We start from the raw sequence: 24,775 nt of genomic DNA on the forward strand, positions 1-24,775 counted from the left end.
GGCATTCAGTGTGCATTTCAATGGGAGGGACTCCTTCATCAACCAAAATTTCAATCATAGGGCACTGCTTAAAGTGCATTAATGACTGACTGCAGGCTTCCATTTCACAAACCATAGCAACATAGTCTTTTCCAGTGGCAACTTCTCATCAACTGAAGTGAAAGAACGAACGCTAAAGAACACATAGGAGCTTCAAGTGCATTCCTACTGCCATATTTTGGCAATTTATAACACTGGAGGCATTACTTTTCATTCAACCTTCGCATCATACTGTAATCACATAGATGACGTGTGTATATTCCACCCCTTAATGAAATGTAATATGGATACATTTCTTCCTTTAGCATGAGAGAGCAACACATTTTTTTCCAAAGGTAAACAGGAAAACGAAGAGCCTTGCTGGTGTGGGTCTTCTGGGCTGCGTGGCCGTGTTTCCAGAACACGGCCACACAGCCCGGAAGACCCACACCAGCCATCGTATGCCGGCCGTGAAAGCCTTTGACAATACGAAGAGCCTTTGCTTCAGCCCCTCGTGTAGACTCCCCGTGTGCCACTTGCATTAGCAGAATAAAGCACAGCATCCCCACTGCTATTCAAGAGTCAGCTGATGTCCACTGCCATATGCAATCAGCACAGTGCAGGAAACCATAAAAAGTTGCTCTTAGTTTGGCAAGATCTGGGAACCCATACATTTTGTCCTGTAAACCAATGGCTTGGTGCGTTTAACTATGGCTTGTTCAACAAAACTGAAACAAATGTTGGCATAGTACAATGGGTGAACCTATTCCACATCCACACAGCTGCTTTGCCGTTTCACTCCTGTCCAGAGCCACAGGAATTCATGCTGCCGTAAATCTTTTTTGTCCCTGTAGAACATCCTTACGGCATATCTGGAGCAGGCCTGTACTGCACTACTGTCCATATAGCTTTAATGTGCAATATTCTAATATTCTAAGGGCCAGGATTTGTGGTTCCATCAGCTGAAATTCCAGCCCTGCCCAACATCATCCACCATGTGAAAAACCTTCTCCAACTGGCATGCCCAACATCTGGTTACTCCATGCATTACATTTTTTTTCTTTCTTCTTGTACTCTTGATCAATAATCTTTTCCCTGTGTTCTTGAAACTATCAGTCAAACAGATGATTATTATTTAGAGGTTTTCTAACCTGACTGCCATCTAGTGGTTGTCTGGATACGTGCAACTGCTAGGTCAAACCAGAACGTTTTGCATGCTTAAGTATTTGGGTTGACAGTTTAGCAGCAAGATGCATTCTTTATTATTAGACGTTTAGCAAAACCTGGAATGTTCTCAGGTATTTATGTTACAACAGAGGCTAAATATCTAATCTTGCAAAATTCTCTGGTTGGGTTCACACATTTTGCTAAACCATCCTGTGATTGGTTTGCTTTGACTTCATACCTCACTCAGCCACTAAGTCAACTGAACGAATAATGGTTAAGGAAACTAGTCATTGGCTCATCTTATTAAATGCTGGATGCAAGGTAGTCAAGTATCAGTTACAGAACATCACAGATCTGTCTTTTCAGATGAATGGGAGTAATAAAGAAGTGCATGCGTATATTTCCTAGAAACAAACATTGAGCAGAATTCTGGAATGTACCTATGTTCTAGATTACATGTACTATAAAAATGGCTAAAAACTAGCCATTGCCATTTTCTTGCCTCTTTTCTTGAGGAAGATCTCTATAATATCTGAGCCGCAGAAGTATCAAAGGCAAGGGTGACATTAACTATTCTAATTGCACAGGGGCAATTGTGTCAGTAATAGAGTACCAATAGTGGAAGAAAATATAGTAAGACACTAAAGGTTAACATAACACTTAATCAACAATGTCCAGCCTGATGTGCCCAGGAAATCCAGAGGTATCAATGTAGGTTCTGTATGTGACTTCTATAACTTAATCCTATTTTTTTAAAAAATTACAGGAATGAATTGTATGAAAAACCATAGATTTTTTGCTTTAATCCAGCTGACATCCAAGTGTTGTAACAGTTATGACAGACTGAAAGAGAATAATTCTGCTATCTCTTTGATCTTGTCCAGTGCAATCTTTTACAGGTCTGCCCAGAAGTAAATTTCTGTTGTGTTCAGTAGGATGCACTGCCAGGGAAATGGAGTGGGCCAGGCGGAGCAATAGGAGATCCCATGATGAACATCTGTGCATCCCAAACTCTGGCAATTTGCTGCAGTCAGAAAGAAGAGGGGCAGGGTTTTTCCTCAATTTTGGGGCCTGCACTCACAAAGCATTCCCACTGCCCACCAATGACAGGGAATTAGTAAGGTGAAGAAACTGAAAACGTTTCAGAACCCAGGTGTTATCACATACTTTTACAAGTTGCCTCAGGTTTCCCTTAAAAAAACAAATAAACACCATCCCACATTTCATGAATTCAGTAGATATTGCAAGATTTTGGTGATTTGATCTTGAGATCTTGTAAGAGTTGGTGCAACAAAGTCAAACTCTTAATAGGCTTTCATGCAAAGTCCAGTGATTTCCTAGACTTGAATCATTTCAGTATTTATATTATTTTAACTTTGGGTGGGCTGCTGGTGCCAATTGAGAGGAGACGGGATAGACACTTGGTCCTTGCAAGGACTGTGTTGCTGCCTCCCATCTAGGCCTGTTTGCACATAGGGTGAGGAATGAGACAGTGGAGGAGAGTAAGATCCACAGTGACTCTTAACATGCCCAGTGTCTTTAGCTTCCACCGCTGGTATACAGAAACAGACCTTATGGACACCGCACTGGGGAAGGGCTGGTTGATGGCAATCTCTAGCAGAGGTTTGACATTGTGCCAGCATTTCTCCGCCTCCATTGGCAAAATATCCCTGGAATTGCTAGTTAGGACCCATCAGCTCTCATTCTAGGGAAAACAACATTGCTCCCTTGGACTTTTTTTTTTTTTTAGTTGGAAACTAGGGCTTTGCAGTGCTTAAGATTTGACAGCAAAATGGTATTTCAGAGCACACTGGAGAGGGGAGAAGCTGTTCTTTCTGCCAATCCTTACACCAAATGCATCTTTTCCTGGAATTCCACTACAGCTCGGGAAAGCAGCCGCAGTCCCAGGTGCAAGGAGCTGCAGAGAGTTGCAGTCCGAAACTTTGCATACTCTTTTCAGAAAGTCACAGCCACTGTAACCATTCTTCAGAGGAAGATGTTACACTTAATCTGCCTTCCTTTGACTCCTGCCACCTCTAATATACCCATTTTGAGGTGGAACAATCAGAAAGGCACCCAAACTTTAAAAGAGCATATGCATGTACCAAAATATTCAGTGTATTTTTTTTCTGCTGCTGAATCAGCCTGGCTCCCGAATAAGCTTCAGAACATGTGATGATCTTCATTCAGTTGCTTCTAGCTCTTGGTGATCTGATTCAAGGCATCACTTTGCCTAGAGTGTCTGTCAGTAACCATTTCTTTGTAAACTCCTGCCTGTGTCATTATTAATAGCATCTAACTACCTCTTTTCTGCTTTTTCCAAGACTCAGGGTCTTCTCTGGTGATTCTTGTCTTTTCATTATGGGTCCAAAATATTGAAATCTGAGTTTTATTATTAGTGCTTCTAGCTGGCATTCTGGTCTTCCTTCAATTAGTCTTCAACAATTTGTTCTTCTGCCACTCCAAGGCATTCTCAAAAATTCTATCCACCATTATAATTCCAAGGTATCAATTTTTCTTTGTTCAGCACTTCTGATGGTCCATCCCTCACAGCTGTATGTTACAACTATGGAAACTATGGCTTTGACTATCTGCCCTTGCATCTAAAACCAATTCATATTTCCTCTTCAAATTTTAATTTTGGAAAAAATCAAGCATCTTGTAAATTTACCAAACTCTAAGTTTCTTGGACAGTTAAAAGAAAATAATTAAATCATTTTCAAGCTTGAACATTGTTCTAGGAAAGGTGATTGTTGCAAAACACAGCTAATCAGTTGTTTTTAGCTGTATAAGCTACAAACAAATTGAATATGCTTCCACCTGGACTCAAAATGTAAGTTACAGTTGGATGTTTTTTCCAAAATGAAATAATGTATGTGTGGATCCACCCAACTTTATTTAACAGAAGTACAGCAGTCAAAATGTTTGGTTTTCAACCATTTTCTTTAAAGAACCCCCAATTTAAACATTTGTTCAAGACTACAATGACACTTTGATAATTTGAATTGTTCCTTTTCAAGGCTTTCTCTAGCTTTACAATCTCTCTTTTGAGAGGGGCCAGCAATGATGTACATACTGCTGTAGGTGTGGACACACACAGTACACCTGTGTGATGGACTGGAATGGAGGAAGGGGGGTGAAAACGGTGCTCTCGTCTCCAGAGCAACGCTCTGGAGATAAGCGGAGAAAGCTGGCGCATCCCTAAACATTCCAGAAGATAGTGAATAGCTGTGCCTGGGAACTAGTGGTCAGTCTGAGAAGATTCCTGTAAACAGGCGCTGGCTAATAAACCTTGCTGATTGAACCTGCATGGTCTCCAGGAGTTCTTTGGGCTAGGCTTGACAACCTGTCACAAATCCACCACAGAGAGCAACGGGGTGGAGAAAGAATGTGTATAGCAGCTTTTTCTATTCCATATTCTTGCCCTGTCTTCTGTGAGTTCCCATTGTTGGTCAGTCAGTATCTGCTCCTATGACTAGGCATGGTGGGGTTCACACATAAGGAGAAAGTTCCTCTTCTCCTTCTCAAGTTTTAATCATTTAAATCACACAGATTGGGTAGGAAAAGTAGTTGGAACTCAAGGTGGCCAGTATCTCTGGCAGAATATTTGGACTTAAGCAAATCTTGGAATGCTTCTGTGCAAATGGACCCCACTGGTCAAGTAAGCTGTTAATGTGAATGAGTCCTTTGACAGCTGCAACTTGGGTTTTTCAAGAAGCACCAAATCTGGAACAGAGTAACAAATGAAGGTATAGCCAGTACCACAGAGTTATCTTGGTCCTTTCCTTCAACCTTAATAAACATTGACTTGCAACACGTTGGCTTTGAAGACCATGATGTGCCACAAAAAGAAGTCCAGTTGCATCATCTCCAGCTCCAGCCCATTTATTTTATGGTATTGGATTCTTTCCTCTGCCAAGTTTCCAGGAGCTGAGAATGCAGATCCTTCTTCAAACTCAGCCTCCTAGAAAACCGCTGGAGAAAACTGCGAAATATGGATGTCCGAAAAATGATGAAGACCCAGGGGTCCACAATGGAGTTCACAGAGAAAAATCGGAGGGCTGTAAGATCTGCTGCCTCATCTGCATCTGGGGCAAAGGCTCCAATGTAAGCTCGGATCTGTAAAAGGTGAGAGATGGAAAGAGAAAGTGACTTACAATTGATTGGGATGATAAAGAATGAAAGTACTTCATAGGAATGCCTGGGGATCTTGTAGGGCAGGGTTCCTCAACCTTGGTGATTTGAAGATGTGTGGACTTCAACTCCCAGAATTCCCCAGCCAGCCATGGCCCTGGAGTAGGTATACAGAGATTGTTAGCAAAATGTGAATGAAGCCCAGGAAGGGAAGAAGGTATTAGAAAGAGAGTGACCCTGCCTTGATTCTGTTTGGTGTAAGAAGGAGGGAAGGGAAAAGACGGTCAGCCTTTCAAGATTCTTTTATTATAGCCTACATCAATAAAGTAGAGTTCTCGTATTTCTTGTGGAATCTGTTTCCTGATTTAGCTTTCCTCAAAGGGCTGACATGTTTTCCACCCACATTTAGACTATTCTTGAGACACATAAGAAGGCAGGCTATAAGAAACATGGGGTCAATTGCTTCTGAAGCTTCATTTATTGTCAGCCAATGAAAACTCGAACATTAGGAAGTGTGATGTGGCACCTTGAACACAATTTTCACCTTGCTTATAAGCTTGCTTAAATTGCCACAGTTTGTAATTAATCTGCAGTTCTCAATTACTATGCTGATTTAGAAAAGATACTACCTTTAGCCACTCATGTAAACTGTTTTCAGGGGATGTTAGTCTAGTGCAGTGTTTCTCAAACTTGGCAACTTTAAGATGTGTGGACTTCAACTTACATCTTAAAGTTGCCAAATTTGAGAAACACTGGTCTCAACAAACACAGCAAAGATGGTTGCAGTGGTCATTCATGAAGGCAATGCTGTTGGTCACACCAGAGGCTGACCTGAGAAAATCTGTTATCTTTGTTCAGACTACGAATGGTAGAATTGAATTCTTGACTAGACGCACATTTCTAAGAAGCCATGAGAACAAGACTGTTCATTTTGCTATGCATGTTAATTTATTTCTTGTCGAATCTAGAACCTCGCTTTTAAAACTACTATAGTACTTAGAATATAACAAGATCACCATTTTATTTACAAATGTATGTAGGTAGGATACATTCATTCAACATTTAGAAGCTAATTAATTGCTTTTCCTGGCATCCAGCTTGGGGATGCTTAAGAGCAGAGAAGGCACTCTCTAAAGCAGTGTTTCTCAACCTTGGCAAGGCTGGCTGGGGAATTCTGGGAGCTGAAGTCCACATATCTGAAAGTCACCAAGGTTGAGAAACACTGCTCTAAAGGGTTAGGGGCATGTTCCAGTAATCCTAAAAGTGCAAGTGAATAAAGAACTTTGGTTGCTGTTGTTTTGTTGTCAGTATGGCTTAGACTTCTAGGAGTTATACTTCCAATAATTCTGAAAGACTCCAAGCTGAGGAGGGGTCGGAAAGCAGCAGGCTGACCTGCAGGGATAGAAATGCTACTAGCTGTAAATCCTCTGCATCTTAAAAGCTCCCCCCCATTGGAGAAGGAAAAAAAAAGAAAGAAAAAGATTATTATATTGACATTCCACTGTAGAATAGACCCTCTAGATCAGGGTTTCTTAACCTTTTGGTGCCATGAACTCCCTTGAGAGTCTGATGAGGCCCCTTCTTAGAAAAAGTGATTTAAATGCATAAAATAAATATATTTGTATTACAAGTATTACATGTATTACAAAGGCAATCAATTATGCTCAAATACAGTTATCAAAATATTAAATATGACACATATAATATAGTCATAGATGTGAAAATAAAGTTGTAAATTGTTTCTCATCCTAGTTAGGCCCCCTGAAATGTGTCCATAGATCCCCAGTTATGAACCCTGCTCTAGATGTCTGGACTACAACTCCGATCTTCTGTCTGGAAGCATTAGCCTTGCTGGTTGGCAATGATGGGAGCTTCAGTCCAACACATCTGGAAGGCACCAAACTGGGAAAGGCCAAATTTTACACTGAATGTTTTCCATGAGATCCATAATTTATCTGACTCCATAAGAATCTCTAGTGTAAAAAGTAATGTAAAATTATGTTATTAGCTGAAATAAAAAAAATAATTTGCAGTTCTTTGCAACATCAGTAGTTATGCTCTTCTCATCTTGTTTAATATCCCATTTTAGAATTAGTTCCAAATCCTTATTATTTATACCACAGCATGGAGGGGGCGCTTGGGGGGAAGCACTACTCCCTTGAGGGAAATCTGAAATGATCAAGTGCAGGTGATCAATAATTTTCATTCAAGACAGTAACACTCAACAGTCCCAAGAGTTATTTCAGTATTTTGGGATTCCCTCACTTTACTAAACATGGAGAACAAATTCATAGGGAGAAGGAAGCTTGATTGCAAGGGCTCAGATTAACATTTTGGCCCCAGGCCATTCAGAAGCTGTAATCAAAGAACACTCTTAGCTTGGTTACTGAATTAACCCATTTTCTGGATTAGCATAATACCCCAAACCATAAATTAACTGAATAATCTGGGTTGAACAAAACAATATCAAATAATAATAATAATAATAATAATAATAATAATAATAATAATAATAATACATCTTAACCAAGTTTCAAATTAACCAAGCTTAGGCATTTTGCAAACCCAGTTATTAAGTTTGTAATTGTTAAACATATTTGATGAACCCAGCCAAAGTCTTCAAAAAGCCCCAAAAAGATGGAGTTCAGGGAAAACTTAACTTACTCACTCCTGAACAAACCTTGATTACATTTTTCCCATGAGCTGAGCTGAAAACTAGCCAGGTTTGGAAGGGGAATTGTGGCAGGATCAAGGGTGTCTGCTGGGAGGGCTTGAAAAAATCAAGATGACAGCTACAACCCTGCAATTGAAGCTCTGCCCCCCTTTTATGGGCATCACGTGCATGCCCCTTTATCTGTTTAATTTACTTTCCCCTTGGAAAAACACACAAAGAAGCTGCTATAAAGTGTAATCATTTAACCTGTGTAAGTTTAGCTCTGTAGCTGCATTCAGTATCTGAAAGGCTGGCTAGCTATAACCTTGGCTAAAATCGCAGTACCACCAACAGCATTGACATTTTCACTTTGCAGGGAGGGTGCAAAGTAAAAATGTTCTACTTGCACACCACACCAGATAAGAAGACCAACTGACCACCCTAGACCTGAGCTTGGCATTATGTATATGTATATATATAATAGCACAGGGAGTACATATTCAGACCTCCCAGGACTCCATACAACCTGTCCCAATCCAGGACCTTCCAAATGTGTTTGGAATCTAAGAATGTCCAAACATCATAACTGAGTTTGCAGTCCTAACGCATCTGAAGAGCATAAAGTTAGGGACAGCAACTCCACTGCCTTACTGTACTTCCTGCATCACTGATGCTCTCATTCTTCCGGAAACTTGGAAGTTCTGCAATAAGTTGAGCCTGCAAGCCAGTCAAGAACTATAAGGCCCGAAGAACTTGTTTGGAAAGGCTGAACACGCTCCTCTCACCTTGTTCGGCTCAAGGTTTTACCAGCCCATCTTGACCACATCATCTAACTCTATCCTTTTAAGTCCAGGTCTAACCGTTCTATGGCTTCATCCCTCCGTGATCCCACAGGTCATTCCAGTACTCCAGTCGCTTGCTCTTCTTGAACATGACCCTGTTGGAGCAAATCTATTGCTTGTATCCTCATCTCCTCCCTTACTGATCACATACTTAAAAAGGCAAGGAATGTCCACAAGGAGCATGATTCTCAGCAGGTTTTCATCACACTGACAAAAACAACAATGTAATTTTTTTATCCCATCAAACTCCCCCCAAAATTTCTTTTGATTTACAGATAGCTGGTTACTGCTTTGGTTTGCATAAATGTGCTGCTATGCCAGGAAAGCAGATAAAGAGATAATGTACACATCCTCTGGTCTACAGAAGTGTTTCTTTTTGTGGTCCTCTTACCCCTTGATGATTTCTAAGTTTAGCACATGTAATATTATCTAAAGTAGATGCACTTCTCTGTGGAATGCAAATAGATTTGAAACTGACTGTGATGTTCAGGATGAGGATGTGACAGAATCCAGATGGGAGTTGGCATGACAGAATGTTCCCCAAAGCAAAAATTCCCAGCATGTAGAAAACCAGCACAATCTTTCTCTAATGCTAGTTTTCTACATGCAGGGAAGTTTTGCTTGTATGCAAGCTCTTTAAACACTGTCTCAGGAGGGGAGCAATTGTACGTGCTACTTCTGCACTCAGATATTCTATTTTTATGTACTTCTACGTTTCTGAACACTATTGCCACACTGGGTCAGCATCTATAATATGCTGACTTAGTAGGGGGAAAATTGCAGAACTTGCAAAAGAAACCATTTAGCCTTCTCTGCAACAAGCAAGATGACACATACAAAAGAAAAAAACAGTCTGTATAAATGTAGTCTGCAAGGTTTTGTACTTTGGAGCTTTGACGAGTCCTTCAAAGAGGAAAGCCAATGATTGCACCAAATTGCAAGATGGCAGAGCAGCAGCTGTGAGCCAGCCTGTCTAATGGAGCTTTTGCCTTCCCAAGTGAGATTCAAGATAAGCACTATGGTTAAGAGGCTTCTCTTGGATTGGTTTTAGCAGATAGTTTCAGATAGTTTTGGTTTGTCCCACATCATATAGTTATGGCCAGAGCTGATGATGGATAGTGCCATTCCCAGCCCCCGTTTCTCTCTTTTTCCTCCCATTTTCCTTATGCAGGTCTCCTTTTCCATAATTGTGGACCCTGAAGTCTGAGCAAAAAGCAGCTCATCCAAAGAGGTCAAAAGCAGGTCACAGGGTTACGTGTGGTGAGTCAGGTCCCCCATTCTCGGTAAACATGGGAACATTCAAATCTGCCCATGTATGGAGGTTTGCCTTTGGCAATTGCTACCATCTACCGTGGGAAGAATGGTGCTGAAGGAGAAGGCCTCATCCATGGTGGTGCTTGCTGATGGAACTCCTCCCAGGGTGGCTGGCCTCACACCTACTTTGCCATCTTTTTGGCACCAGGTAAATAAACCATTTATTCTCCCATGCTGTTAAAACACCATGTTACATGAATTTGTTTTAATTGCTGCTTTTATCCCAGAGCACCCAAAGCCATCCTCAGGTTGTTTCAGCTGCAGGTGGACAATGAGATGAGGTTGCATCCTCAGGAAACAGGTAATGGCCTATATTCATGCCAGGGCAAGGAGGCTGTGTGGATTTGCCCATAGTCACCCTTTCTCTCTCTCTCTCTCTCTCTCCTTCCTTCCTTTTAATTTCCCTTGTGAGCCTGAATTTCTTTTGCACTTTACCCTTTCTTTCATTCTGCAAATATTAACTACTTGGTGTTACATCTCCATGGTGGTTAGACCCATTTCCTATACAACTCTTTTTTAATTCTTAGCTCAGCTGAAAGGTTCCTATGGATCTACAACTGTTTCCTAAACGGCCCCACTCTGTTTTTCTCCTCAGCTTCAGAGAATTCTGCTTGTTTTGACCTCAGATCTGAACTACCGTTCTGGCAGACCTCTGTGGAACTTGGGGATTCCGAATTTTAATGAGGAGAAGAGCAGTTAGAATGTTATTTCCAGGTCCTCCTTGTTTAAGAAAGTTTCTCTGGCAAGGATGGGTCTGTACTTAGTGCTGGTTGAGGACAAACTATTCCTCCTCAGCCACTGCCTTTTCTAACTGGTTGGCTTCTCTCTTCTACAAGAGAGTTGAGATGCTAAGACGTCATTAAAGAAGGGCAGGATTTGAGGTCAAGACCTGTCCTTTGCTCTTAGCAAGGGTGGCTCCATTTTCCTGAGTAAAGAGAATAGCACTGGAAAAGGAGAGCATCTCTAAGGCCATTAAATAAGTCACAGATCAGAGCTGTATTGGCATTATGTTGTATCTGAACAGGAGCAAACAATATTTTTATTGGTTTGAGAGACACATTTAGCCTTTGAGAGGCATGCCATTGGCCAAACATACAAAAGGAGGTAGAACCAGGACAGAATCTAAACCCAATTTGATTGAATGTCAATGTAATTAGAATTCGATTAACCAAATCTAGTTCATATGATCATTCTTTTATATTTAATAATTTCCCTTCATATCATATTAAAAGTTACAATTCCTAATGTGACAAAGTTACAATTTACTGTGATTCTTGGTTTGGGAACCACACACATAGATTGGGGGGCAGTTGCATGCAGCCCCAAGGCCTCAGATTATGCACCCCAATGTGGGAAAAGAGATGACAGTGGGGCGACATGATCGCTGTCTCAGTGGGTGTCAAGCAGAAGACAGGGCAGAATTGTTCAGCTGTTTCAGCAGATACAACAAGAAACCAAGGGTTTAAATTTACAAGGAAACAAGGGTTAAGATTGTGCTAGATTCTATCCAAAGTCCCTTCTATTATTTTAAATGTAGCCTTCCTGTGGCTTGATAAAACTGCTAGGAGCATGCTGGTTTCAGGTGAACGTTGTCAAGCCTATCTGATGGCTACAAAAAAATTCCAGGCTTCAGAGATAGCAACTGATACTAAAGATCACCAGTTCAATCACTGATCTCTGCAGTAAAACATTCAAGAAGCACAGCTGGGAAAGACCCCTTTTCCTGAAATGCCGTGACTGCCAATGGAAGCAAAGACCCTTAGACCAGGCCTGACTCAGTCACTGGTTTATATACTACTCTAAGCTATGGCTTGTTCAACCAGCTGTTCAAACTGAACAAGCCACAATTGGTTGAGTCCACACAACATGCTAAGCCATAACCATCCCTTATAATTCAAAATGACAACACCCTGAATTAGCATAATGGGTGATCCCCTTCACAGTAAATCAATTTCCTTATATTAAGTGGGCAGATGGGACGCCAATTGTGCAGACCTGTCTTAGAGAAACTGCTTGGATGGTGGCTGTGGTATTGTAAAGTAGCTAATTGTATTGTCACCCCACTTCTTGCCTTTGTCATTTCATTTTTCTGTGCTTCCCCCCCCCACCAAAATTGAATGGAATTTCCAATGATTTTGTTGTAGGTTCATAGTGGAAAAACCAATGCATAACTGATTTATGGAATCACGGCAAGGAGATTCAGTAAGAGGATGGAATGAAATAAAGAAAATCTTGAGAGTAGAAAAGAATAGCTCAGCCAGAACAATTCAATGGAAACCTGCACATTTTTTTTATTTATTTACTTATTTATTAAATTTTTCAACCGCCCATCTCCCCCCAAATGGGGGAACTCTGGGCGATTCACAATAAACATTAGAACATAAAATATATAAACACATAAAACCTTAAATTAAAACATTACTAAAAAGAAGAAGGAGAGACCAAGAGGATAAAAAACCTGAGGTTGAAGGCAGAGGCCTCTATGGGGTTAGCCATCCCCATGCTTGTATTCTCACCCCACCCCAGGCCAGGCGGCAGAACCAGGTCTTCAAAGCCTTACGGAAGGCCAGGAGTGTGGGGGCTAATCGCACCTCCAGGGGCAGGATGTTCCAAAGAGCGGGGGCTACCGGAGAGAAGGCCCGCCTTCTGGACCCCGCCAGTCGAAGTTCTTCACTGAGGGGGTCCGAAGCATGCCCTTCGGAGGCAAATGTGCATGATACTTTTCCTTTTGATACATGATACATTCCTCACAGCCCTGTTAATGTGTTCTCCCATCCTTGAGCAGGAGGCAAATAGGTCAGCCAGTTCCCCCAACACCTTTCCTTTTAATGCCCTGCAGGAAGAAGGCTTGTCACGTTCTTGCTCTTACCACCAGACTCCTATCCAAAGTGCTGGCTATGGCCAGGGAAGACTGGCCCAGCGATGGACAGTGCTGCCCCTCTTCGTCCACCTGCAGTGCCATCTCCACTTCCTGGATAGCCATGGTACTACTGCACCCACCTCTGCCCCTCCTCCACTAGGCTCTCTGGTGCAGTGTTTCTCAACCTTGGCAACTTGAAGATGTGTGGACTCCAACTCCCAGCATTCCCCAGCCATCTGGGGAACTCTGGGAGTTGAAGTGGCTGGCTGGGGAATTCTGGGAGTTGAAGTCCACACATTCACACATCTTCGAATTGCCAAGGTTGAGAAACACTGCTCTGGTGGGTCATTTTTTTGTGCCTTCAAATCAGTGTTGACTCTGCCTGGACAAGTAATCTGATAATCTTTGTCCTGCCCCAGACAAACCTAAGATTAAAAAAACTTGATCATTTTTTTAGGCATGGTTGCTTTGGTATGCAAAGCATTTCTAAACTGTTTGCACGTGTGTATAAGTAGCCAAAACAAGTCCTTAAATATACTATCACTCATCAATCTTACTCAACAGACTAATTCCAGGCATTAATCAATTCACAACTGTTGACTTCTAGAGACTTAGCAGGCTGTATGCAGATGAACAATTCTATCATTACTGGTGCTTAAAAAAATGCATAGCTTGGATATTTTGTCATTTAAAGAAAGAATATTGGCAAGCCACAGACTTTTCTTTGAATTGCTCAGAATAGCTTCCTGCTGGTGAAATTCCTGGAGTAGGGTTTCTCAACCTTGGCAATTTAAGACGTGTGGACTTCAACTCCCAGAATTCCCCAGCCAGGTTGAGAAACCCTGTCCTAGAGAGTTATTGGTCTCTTCATCCTTACCGTCATGCTAAATCTTAGAGAGTACAATATGAGTTAGGATGCACGCACCCATACAAATAGTTCTAGGACTTGGAGGACAGTCCCTCTGACTTGCTAAGAGGAAAACAGCTGAAGGGATTTAAATCAGTTTTCTCCATCAACCCTAGTAATTCTCTGCTGCTGGAGTATATAAATCCTCTTCCCCTCAGAATGAGAAATCTTAGTGGAAGTGAAAATAACTGGATTGAGAATCATGCTCAGAGCCTAGAAATTGTACAGTGAAATTCAGCTGCAAGTTAAAAATCTGAATCCTAAATTTAATATTTCACTTTGAATGTCAGTCATATATTAAATTATAACATTCAGAAGAAGTTTCTGATCAGGTCATAAGACTGGAGCCTAAATGCACTCTACAAGTGGAAATCTACATTGTAACATTATTCTAATCCACTTTATTGGGTAAGTGGCAATTTAAAAATTATGCATCCAATTTTTAAAATCACCTTAAAAGCCCAAAGCACCTGGAATTAGATAGAAATGGACTATGGGTATGTGCAAGCTAACCAAAGAAAAAGTATCATGCACATTTCTTCAACAACTTCTCCCTTGTGGTTAAATCTGCAGATGAAATAAAGGTCAAACTCTTACAAAAAAGAAAAGAAGTAGGGCTTTCTTTCCCTTTTACATGGAGGAGGGAAGTGATTGTTATTTTCATGTTAAATAACCCCCCCCCCCTTAATCTCATTCAAATTTTCTGATTCTGAGAAGTAGGTGAGTAACCTCTTTTGGGCTCCTTTCTAAAATGACTCCATCCTGTTATGACTCCTCTGCTATTCACCACCTACTTATTCATGTGATGTGGGGTTTTTTTTGTTAATTCTGATTATGCATTAGGGTGGGACTTCAGAGGAAGGAAAAGAAGGTGTACAAATGGTTCAGACACATAAAACAAGATTAGAGCTAAACAATTCACAGGCAAAATATGTTGCTTTACACAGCAATGTTAGGTAGAAGGACTTCCCCCAAGTAGCTGATGTTGTCTTTTGGTGAAAACACTGCATTTTTATTTCTAGGGAAGTGTAATAGGTGCTTGTGGAATACTCTGCCTCCAGTGGTCAAAAATGGTTTGACCAATTTTGGGGACTATATATCCTGACTTGAAGGAAGATTTGTGGGTCTAGGGCAGTGCTTCTCAACCTTGACCACTTGAAGATGTGTGGACTTCAACACATCTTCAAGCGGTCAAGGTTGAGAAGCACTGGTCTAGGGAAACAAAATATCTTGCACCACAAGCCAGCCAGATGCCCAGAAGCAGCCCAACCATCTCACCGCACAAGAGAGTAAGGGACATCACTGCCCCCCTCCCCCACAGATACCACTAACAGAACCAAACCGAGCCAGGATGAGGCAGAACACGGGTTCATCTACTGCGCTATCGGTATGGACCACGAGCGCCTCTCCAGGATTTCAAGCAGACTTTCCCAGCCGCACGCGGAGAGAGCGAGGTCCAACAGAAACTTCTGAAGGCAAAGGAGGCGCTCGCTTTCCCTCCGAGCTTTTTCCTCCTTCCTCGTATTTTTTTCGGGTAGTTAAACTGCGTCCCGAGGGGAGAAAGGCGTCGTCGGCACCGACCGGGCGGTTCAGGGGCTCCGGACAGATGTCAGCAAGCGCATTGCGCGGCACACCGAGGGCGCCGAAGCCTAACTGGGAACGGTTCTCCGTCTCGTCCGCCCCCTCCCATTGCCCCACGAAGAGCTACTTACGATCACCGGCAGGGAGCAGATGGTGAAAAGGGCGGTCATGAGCGCCAGCAACACTAACTGGCCCAGCTCCTCGGTGCGCCTGGCGCAAGGGGGCCGGAGAGGCGCAGCTGCGCCCTGCAGATCCGTCAGGTGGGTCCTGCGCGGGGGCTGGCGGCGCGCCATCCGGTAGAGACTCCTCATGCTGCCCAGATTGCACAGGCCGACGGCGAGCACCAGCACGCCCAGCAGGCTGGCGTAGAGCACCGAATAGATCCGTCCCCCGCCGGCCATGCGAATGAAGCACCACGTGCCCGGGCAGTACTGAACGTTGCTGCCGAAGCCCAGGAACGGCAGCGCGCAGAAGAGAGCGCACAGGGCGGCCGCCGCGCCGGTCAGCAGCGCGCCCCAGCGCCTGCTGGTGTGGCGTTCGTAGAAGTAAGGGTGGCCGAGCGAGAGCCAGCACTCCAGGGCCATGGCCAGCAGCAGCATGGTGGACGCTAGGCCGAAGAAAGCCATGAGGAAGGCGAACAGCTGACACAGCTTGCCGGAGGAGCGCAGCGGTTCCTCGCCGGGGTGGCTGACTTCGGTGGCTGCGGCGGGCGGCCACAGGTCGAGGAGGCTGCGGTTGTGCGCATAGGCGGCCAGCACGATGGGGCTCAGCAAGCACTTGCCCAGCAAGTCCGTCGCGGTCAGGGCGCTCACCAGGAGGTAGAAGGCGGACGCCCGCGGACGCCCTTCGCCGCGCTGCAACTTCGCCTTCAGGTGGTGCTGCCACAGGAGCCCCAGCGCCAGCACGTTGCCCAGCAGCCCCGCCGCGAAGAGTAACGAGCTGGGCAGCACCGACTGGCCCGCTTCGAGCCGCACGGTCTGGTTGCACCGGTAGTCGCCTGCGGCCATGGAGACAGTCCGGCCGGGCTGGGCTGGGCTGGGCGCACGGGGAGACGGAGCGCGCTGGGCGCCGGGGAAGTGGGGACCAGGGACAGAGACCCGCTTATGAAGGGAAGGGAGGGAAACGGAGGAAGATGACGAGGAGATGCTCGACGCCGCCAGCGGGGCGAGATGGGGAGGAAGAAGGGTGGGGAGGTGGGGCAAGAGAGGCGTTGGCTAACAGAAGAAGACCAGTCTTTGGGGGGCGGGGGGTGGGAGAAGCTACTTGTTCCCACGGAGACAGGCGAAAGAGCCCTGCCCTTCTTGGGAAAGGGGAGGGGTGGCAAGCGAGAGAGGGAAAGGACTGGGAAGCTGAGGGCAGATGCTGGTTGCCTGGTAGATAATCTTCTGACCAGAAACCTTGACTTGTGTTATTCTCAAGTGGGTAGAATTGAGGCTACATTAGGCGGCAGAGTTTTGCCAAAATCTGGAATGAATGAGGCTTTGAGCTAGGTTCAGCCCCAGAGATTGTAGGAGACAGAGGAGGGTGTGACCCCAACTTCAGTGGACACCACAGTGATGGGTTGGTTGGCTTCCCAAGGCAGAGGATAATAGTGCCACCAGAGCAGTGGTGTGGGTTGGAAAGGGATTGGTGTTCCTCCAGCTCTGATCTCATCACCCTTCTACGGCCCTGGCTCATCTTTTCAACCAGCACTGATGGACATCACAGGACAAATATTTCCAAGCAGAACAAGACAATTTTCCCTTCTCCACTGGCGCAATTTCAGTGCTAGGCACTGTTCACATAGGGGAGAAGATGAGCAGGTCAAATGACCAATTACTTTTCCACACACTTCTGACAAACATCTGAGAGCACAAATCTCCTCCATGCATATACTTGGAACCTTTCAAGATGTAAAACTTGCAGTGGGGTTTAGCATCTGACATAAGGTCATGATAAACCCCTGCTGGTTCACCTAATCTAGTATTTTTCTAAGTATGAACAACTAGGTGCTTCCAGGGAACCTACAAATGTGGCAGAACCCTGATTATCCACTTTTTTCAGCATGAGGAGGAGGATGACTTTCCACCTCTTCTCGAGAAGAAAGACCATAGCATGTAAGATATTGGAAGGAACGTTGGTTTCTCCCCTGATTTCTGGAGAGGTTATTGCTGGAATGTAGGAGTGTCCTCTTTCCTTGGTGACAGGCAAGACAATAATATTTACCTTCAACATTGTCAACTGCTTTTGTTTCTACAGTACAGCTAGCAGCTTAGATGAGAAACTGAGATTAAGGATTTAAGTACCGATGGGGCTTTGGAGGCATCTCAAGTCCTGAAAGATATCAGGATTTTATGGGTTTTTGAGCTCCTTGAAGTGCAAGAAAATCTGAACCTGGCTAGTGGATCATCCAAATTGGTCTTATAGTTGACTTTTTCAGTAACAGAATGTCGTATTCTGGAAGTGATTGTGGATAACAGAATGGAGAAAGGTAGCACAATTGTGTACCTTTTTCCTTCTCATATTTTATTTTAACATGGAAAAAGAAAAGAATGATATGACACAGAATGAGTAAAGGAGGAGCAATGACTGAGAAACAGAATGTTTTGTTTATAAATGTAATAGTAGATTTATGTAGCCCAAAGACTGGACTTGTTTTCTACATTTTGCCTTGTTAAAATAATATTATTTCTAAGGGTGATTATTGGGTAGGAGCATAATCCACTGTTGGGTTATAATAATATAATGAAAGTGTGTAGCTTTGACATTGACCAAGAATCCATGGGTCTCACCTAGTTACGAGTTCCAAGCTGAAGGAGTGGAATCTTGCTGGGATATACTTGTTCTTAATGTTTGGTAAGCTGGTAGCCCAAGATCACTCTTCTCCAACCTGATGGCGACCACACAAGTTAGAGTTCGACTCCCATAATTCCCAGAAGTCAAAACACTAATAGTTTGAGATATACAGATGTAATTCAGTGGTTGCAATAAAATTGGTGCAAGGCACAAAATATTAAAGTTGTTAAGATAAATAGCTGAACTGTAGGGAGAAGTGCCTTCTCTTTTCCTCCATATCCTCTGCAATCTGAAGGGCTCTGACTTTGCTATTCTTTTGTAAGGTGTTGGAAGACCTGGTTCTTCTCAGTCATTGGGACAGGGTGTTAGTGAGCCTATTTTTAAAGGATTGATCAGTACATATGTGAGTGGCTTTGGGCACAATAATTTTGTTTAATGACTTTGTTGTTTAGCTGCCCAAGTTGCATTACCATATAAATGGAACTGATAAACAAATAAATGATAGAAGAAATAAGAACTAAGAGCTGGATTGCCCATCCTGTGAGGCCTGCTGGCTTCAGGTTATAATTTAACTAGCCCCTAAAGATCATATAGCAGGACAGAACGGAAGGAAAAGAAACTGCTTTGGGGAGGACACAGAGAGCAAGTTCAGAAACATAAACAGGATCCCAACTTTGAAGATGGGGAGGTGGAAGGAGGAAGAGGGGAAGAAGAAAATAATGTTTGGCACCAGCAAAGTGAGGAGCCCCCTTTGCTGAAATGTACCTCATGAACAAGAGGTGAACAGAGAAACACAAAGCTTTGGGTAAAGAACTCTGGAACAATGGTTGGTTGGTTGGCCAGCCAATGTGGAGAAGCTGGAAGTTTCAGCTTTTGAGAGAGTCATCTGATATCAGAGTCTGTGGGAGAATGGGGGGTGAGTCAGTCAAAAGATGATCTCAAAAAAAGGAAAATTGGCCCAAGTGGTGAGCGATCAGGGAAAAAGTGCCTCAAAGAGACTCCACCTTAATTCCCTATTACTGAGGCTGAGAAATTCCTATGACAGTTTCCAAGATTCTGTATTCATCCCAGACTAGCATTAAAATATTTACTGAAATTGTGGCATTTTTGCTTCCTTGGTCTTGCCAGCTATGTGGAGCTTGACACTCAGTGGATTTGATGTGGGGAGAATCCTGCTTGGAGAGTCAAGGAGAGCAGAAGCTGAGAGAAGTAGATTGGAGGTCTAACCAAGAAGGAGGGAGCCTGGAAGAGAGTGAGAACTTCTACATGAAACTCTATCCTAAGGCAAATTACAGTGAACATATTTGCAAGGGAGAAGGAAGAGTTGGTTTGGTTTTGTGTATAGCTTGGAAACTCTACTGCATCTTGCATTTGGCCTACTGCATGGGAAGTCAATGGTTAACTCTGAATTAACCTCCTTGTTAACCTGAGGATTCATCTCCATTGAATTCAATAGTTTAGTGTTGTTGAACCTAATTAATGCACCTATGTGCTACTCAAAAACTTAGTTGTTATGGAAGGCTTTTGGTATGCAGAGGGGGAAGAGGGGGAAAGAGATAGAAGAAAGGAAGTGTCAGCCCTTGAGGTAGGCCAGGTCAGGAAACAGGCAGAGGAAGGGATTCAGGAATGCTACCTTACTGTTGCAGGGCATCTTGAAAGCCTGCCAAAATATCCCTCTGCCCTGTCTTATGCCAAAGAGAATCAAGGTAGGGCTATTTTGAGTTTCTTGCTCATGCCTTCTCCTTTCCCAGGACCAAAGTGCTATTTACTTTCTCTTAGTAGTTCTTGAATTCCTTCATCACAGGTATGTTTATACTCTTCTATCAGAGTTTGGTTCTTGATTAAGCAACCAACCAACCAAGCAATCAGTTCTCGATCAAATAACTGCTCCCTTAAGCCTATGATCAGGAAGCAGAAACTCACATGCTTTGGGCACATGAATGGATGATAGACTAGGAAAATAGATTATGCATGGCAAGGTTGAGGGAAGTAGAATAGAAGGAAGACAGCAGATGAAGTAGACGGACAGTAAGCAAAGAGACTATGAGAATAGCTTTGTAAGAACTATGAGTTCTAGAGATGGGTGAAGACGGTGAGTATTTGTCCACGTAAATGAGTCATGAGTCAAATCCAACTCAGTGGCCCCTGACAAATTCTGGCCAGTGGCCAAAGGCAGTGCAGCCAAAAGTCATGCTGCCTGAGGCTCATGGAAGTTGAAATCCAGAACTTTAAAGGGCATCAAGCTGGGGAAATTTGTTATACCACATTACAAAGCTCTGGTTCTTCCTCTGCCACTTCAGTGAAAATGCTTGCTTCTCTCTCATCTCAACAACTGCAGTCTTCTCTGTCATCTTCCATTATGTCATCTTTCTGTGCTTATATCTATCCAGCATGCTATTGTTTGCTGTCCACATCATTTGCTTCATTATGACCATGTGATTTATCTCCTTAAATCCATGTATTAGCTACCTATCCACTTCTGGGTTCTGCCCAAGAAACCTTGTACCCTCATCCTGAACACCTTCTGTGGCCTCGCTCCTTTTTCTCTCTTTGTTCTTATATCGCAATGTAGCAATCTTCTGACATTCTTTTCTGCAGTTCCCCCATCCCCTAAGCCAGTGTTGTCCAAACTTGGCCACTTTAAGATAAGTGGACTTCAACTCCCAGAATTCCCCAGCCAGCATTCTGGGAGTTGAAGTCCACTCATCTTAAAGTGGCCAAGTTTGGACAACACTGCCCTAAGCATTCAAACTTACCTTGAAGGGGTTTCTGTCATTCACCCATTGTAATGTATTTGAATTTAAATATCTCCTTATTTCAAGGATTCAAAGTCCTATACATTACAGCTTTATTTCTCCAGATATGATGGACTTGGCCATTCCACAAGTATGCCCAGGATCTGGGAAACTGCTGCAGCTCTCAAAATATTTTAATTAGGGTTGGTTTTAAAGGTTTATTTTAAAAATAATACAAATAATTGGGAAAAGAAAAAAGTACAAATATCCAGTTAATCTTCTGATGTTATACAAATCAAGTTTACATGGTCTGAATTAACAATTATAGTAATATAAACACTATTGTAAGGGAAATAAAGGGCCTTAGATACTCAAGTATCTCTGAAACCTATAAATATGTGGGCATAAAAAGAAATATGAAGTCCTACATCTGGAGAGAAAAAAATAAAAGGCACAAATATAAGATGGAGGAGATTTGGTTTAACAGTAATACTAAACATTTTTTTTTATTGTAAACCACCCAGAGTCACTTCCTCGTGAGATGGGCAGTGTCTAAACTTGAAATATAAATAAAATAAATAAATACATGTGAAAAAGATCTGGGTCACAAGATGAACATGAACCAAGGGTGTGATGCAGCTGCTGAAAAGATAATTAGCATTTTGGGATGTAGGAGGAGGAGTCCAGATCATGGGAAGCAATCATCTGATTCTACTGTGCCTTGATTGAGCTCCATTTGGAATTCTGGGTCAGCGCAACGGTCTTAAAAAGAACATCAACAAACCAGAGAGAGTTTGAAGGAAAGTGACTGAAGTGGTAAGGTGGCGATAGCTCTTACATGATCCTGATAGAAGAGAATATCTCTTACACGGTCAAAAGTAAGCAGCCTGCGACCAGATCTGGCCATTACCAAAATGATGGGAACTGCCCCTTCCCACCACAACAGAGTTATTTTTAGCCCTTTATTGGGTGCATCTGCAGGGGGGAATCCAAGAAGTCAAGATAGAACTCAAGACCCCCTTGGGTCCCCTGTTCTTTATAAAGAATGAGGCAAAAGGATTTGAACACGGATTACAGTACACATAGAACTACACATTTGATTTACAGCAGCCACTGGAATTCTTTCATAATGGCTTCTTAGCTTTTCTACAATAAATCAGAAGTTTTTGTATCCTCCCATGCTTGTTTATCTGTATCTGTCCCGCTTGCCGAGGAGAAGCTTAACAGAAGAGGGGACTGGAAACCCAAATCCTATGAGGAATAGTGAAAAGAACAGTATGTTTAGCCTGCAGAAAAGAAGACTTAGGAGAGAGATGACAGCAGTCGTCAGATATCTAACGGGTTGTTGTATAGAATAAAGAGTGAATTCGCTTTCTGTTGCCCCAGAGGGAAAAATCAGAACCAATAGGATCTGCAAGGAAATAAATTCAGATAAGATATTATAAAGAACTTCCTGACTGTAAGAGCTTGCAACCAGCAGTATAGATTGCCTCATGGATTGGTATGTCTCTTTTCATTGGAGGATTTCCGACAGAGGCCGGATGCTGTAGCAGATCCTGAATTCAGCTGGCGGTTGGGTTAGATGACCTCTGAGCTACCTTCCAATTCTGTGAGAGTTAGAATGCATCAAGCTGGCCATCTCTAAATCCTAGAAACCCAGTGTGGCACCCACAAATGCTAATGTAAGCACAAAAATTTCTTTGGTGTTGGGAAGCACCACGCCTCACCTAATTTTATTTTATTAGATTTTTTAAACAAGTGGGAAGCAAGCGTGTTACAAGAGAAATTATCAACCTTAAGCATACCCTTTATTTCCAGAGATGCTTCTGGGCACTGGATAAACCTCAAGCATTATCAGGAAATCAAAGTGAAAGGAGGCGTGAACTCTGTGCTTGGTATGTGTGCCCATGAAGTTGTTCTGTAAGTGGTTACACTCCTCATGCAAATGCCCATAATATACTGTTGAAATTCCAAATTTGCTCATTAATCTCCAAAACCTAGAAACACGTGTACTGGATCTCTGTACCGGAGGCTTCCCCCTCTTAAGGAATGTGCTAATTAACCCTGGAGTGACAAAAAAGGCAACAGTTCTGCTCAGGAGTCACCTGGGCAGGCAATAACTCATCTTTTTCTCCTCTTAGGGTGCAGCTGCTGTTAAAAAATAGGTAAATTCTTTACAAAATAAATATAATGGAATGAAAAGATAAAATTGCCAGGATATATTGCCTTTATCTCCATTTCTGTTAATGCCTACTTGTGGAATTCTAGGGTTATTGGTGATCAGCTGAAATTGCCAAAGGGAATAGTCTCCAACAGGAAAGACTATAGTGTTTGGAGAAGAAGCAGAGAAACAAAACACATATGGGTAAAAAGAAGGGAGCCTGGACCACACATAGTCCCCCAGACTCAGTATTGAAGCTCCCCAAAGCCCCTGAAGATTGTGCCATCAAATTTCAGTGGCAAAATGACAATTTTCAGCAGCGCAATTCCTTACCTTTGCCAATTAAAGCTTTAACATAATTAATTTAAAAATACCTAATTTTTCAATAATGATAATGATAAATAACTATATATATATATATATATATATGTATATATATATGTGTGTGTGTGTGTTTTATATATATATATATATATATATATATATATATATAAGATTTTTTATTGTTTTTATCATTTTTTATGTGTAAGCCGCCTGGAGTCACTTGTATAGTGAGATGGGTGGTGTATAAATTTGATAAATAAATAAGTAATGTGTAAACAATGAGTTGAAAAAGCATAAAAACAAACAGGCTTCATAAAAGGTGATTTATGAATACATACATACACCTCGGGGCTGACAAACCTTGCCATACGAGGGCAATACATTACCAATCATGTGGAAAATGCCTAGGAAGAAATTCTGTCTCCTTTTGTCATAATATTAAGACCTTGGAATCATCTGAGGAAGGCGAATGGTGGAATGCTCCAGCAGAGAAAAGAAAATCTCCCTTCTACGTATAGCCTAATTAAACTATGGAATTGGCTAATATAAGAGTAGTGATGGCCACTACTCAAAAGAGAGAAGACTGTTTTTGGCTACTCCTCATGACAGCTATATATTACCACCAGTAGTAGAGGCTACATGTCTCTCAATACTGGCTCACCAAATACTCAGAGCAGTTGGCAATAAAAAGAGCAATGAAAGTACAGGATACAAAATACAAATAAAACTGCAATTACAAACATTCCTGTCATTATGTTTGAGTTGAGAAACAGCAAACGGAACAAAAGCAGCTCTAGCAAATTCAAAAGGCAGTTTTCATCTCTGTCTACACATTTAATTTCAGTTAAGCATACCTCTGGGTAGGTACAAATAAGACTGCAGCTAAAAAGGATTAAATTCAATGTTGTTTCTCTACTTGGGTCAAGAAGCGTTTCCTGCAATTTACTCAGTAAATTCTGCAGCAATACTGGAGGGGAGGAATTTGTGTCCTGCTCACAGGAATCAATTTAAAAATAACTGTTAAAAATCAACTATAATGCAATCGAAAGAACAGTTAGCTACTGCAATTAAGGAAATTAAATGAACTGTTTTCCTAAAAGAATGACAAGATCATTGCCTGATTCCAAAAAGGATAAATTCCTGCAAAATGGTTTCCAGGAATAATTGTGAGTTGGACCAGTAAAGTGACAATCTATTTGCCAATTATTCAGTTTATTATTTGCAATTCAAAATTATGTGTGAATCAGTTATACAGTTTCTTCAGGTTCTTTTTTTTTTTTAAAGGATTGTAAATAATAGATGTG

General features: G+C 42.4%; 1 protein-coding gene across 1 annotated transcript; it reads right to left on the reverse strand.

The window, feature by feature from the left end:
- Positions 1-1,964: 1,964 nt before the first annotated feature.
- Positions 1,965-16,637, reverse strand: LOC103057933 (prostaglandin D2 receptor). The gene is made up of 2 exons (XM_025173262.2): positions 15,608-16,637; positions 1,965-5,304 (listed from the first exon to the last, which is right to left on the reverse strand). The coding sequence occupies exons 1-2, from the start codon at positions 16,481-16,483 to the stop codon at positions 5,071-5,073; spliced, it is 1,110 nt and encodes a 369-aa protein (XP_025029030.2). The 5' UTR covers positions 16,484-16,637; the 3' UTR covers positions 1,965-5,070.
- Positions 16,638-24,775: the final 8,138 nt, after the last annotated feature.

This window comes from Python bivittatus, unplaced genomic scaffold (assembly GCF_059951505.1).
Source record: "Python bivittatus isolate LINGU-HERP-01145 unplaced genomic scaffold, Pbiv_v1 ctg000580_np1212, whole genome shotgun sequence".
Classification (NCBI taxonomy): Eukaryota; Metazoa; Chordata; class Lepidosauria; order Squamata; family Pythonidae; genus Python; species Python bivittatus.

Excerpts from the sequence above, each read along its gene's own strand:
- LOC103057933 (XM_025173262.2), bottom strand. The coding sequence starts at position 16,483 with ATGGCCGCAGGCGACTACCGGTGCAACCAGACCGTGCGGCTCGAAGCG. Across the intron at positions 5,305-15,607 it reads TCTGCTCCCTGCCGGTGATC|ATCCGAGCTTACATTGGAGC; the intron begins GTAAGTAGCTCT and ends CACCTTTTACAG.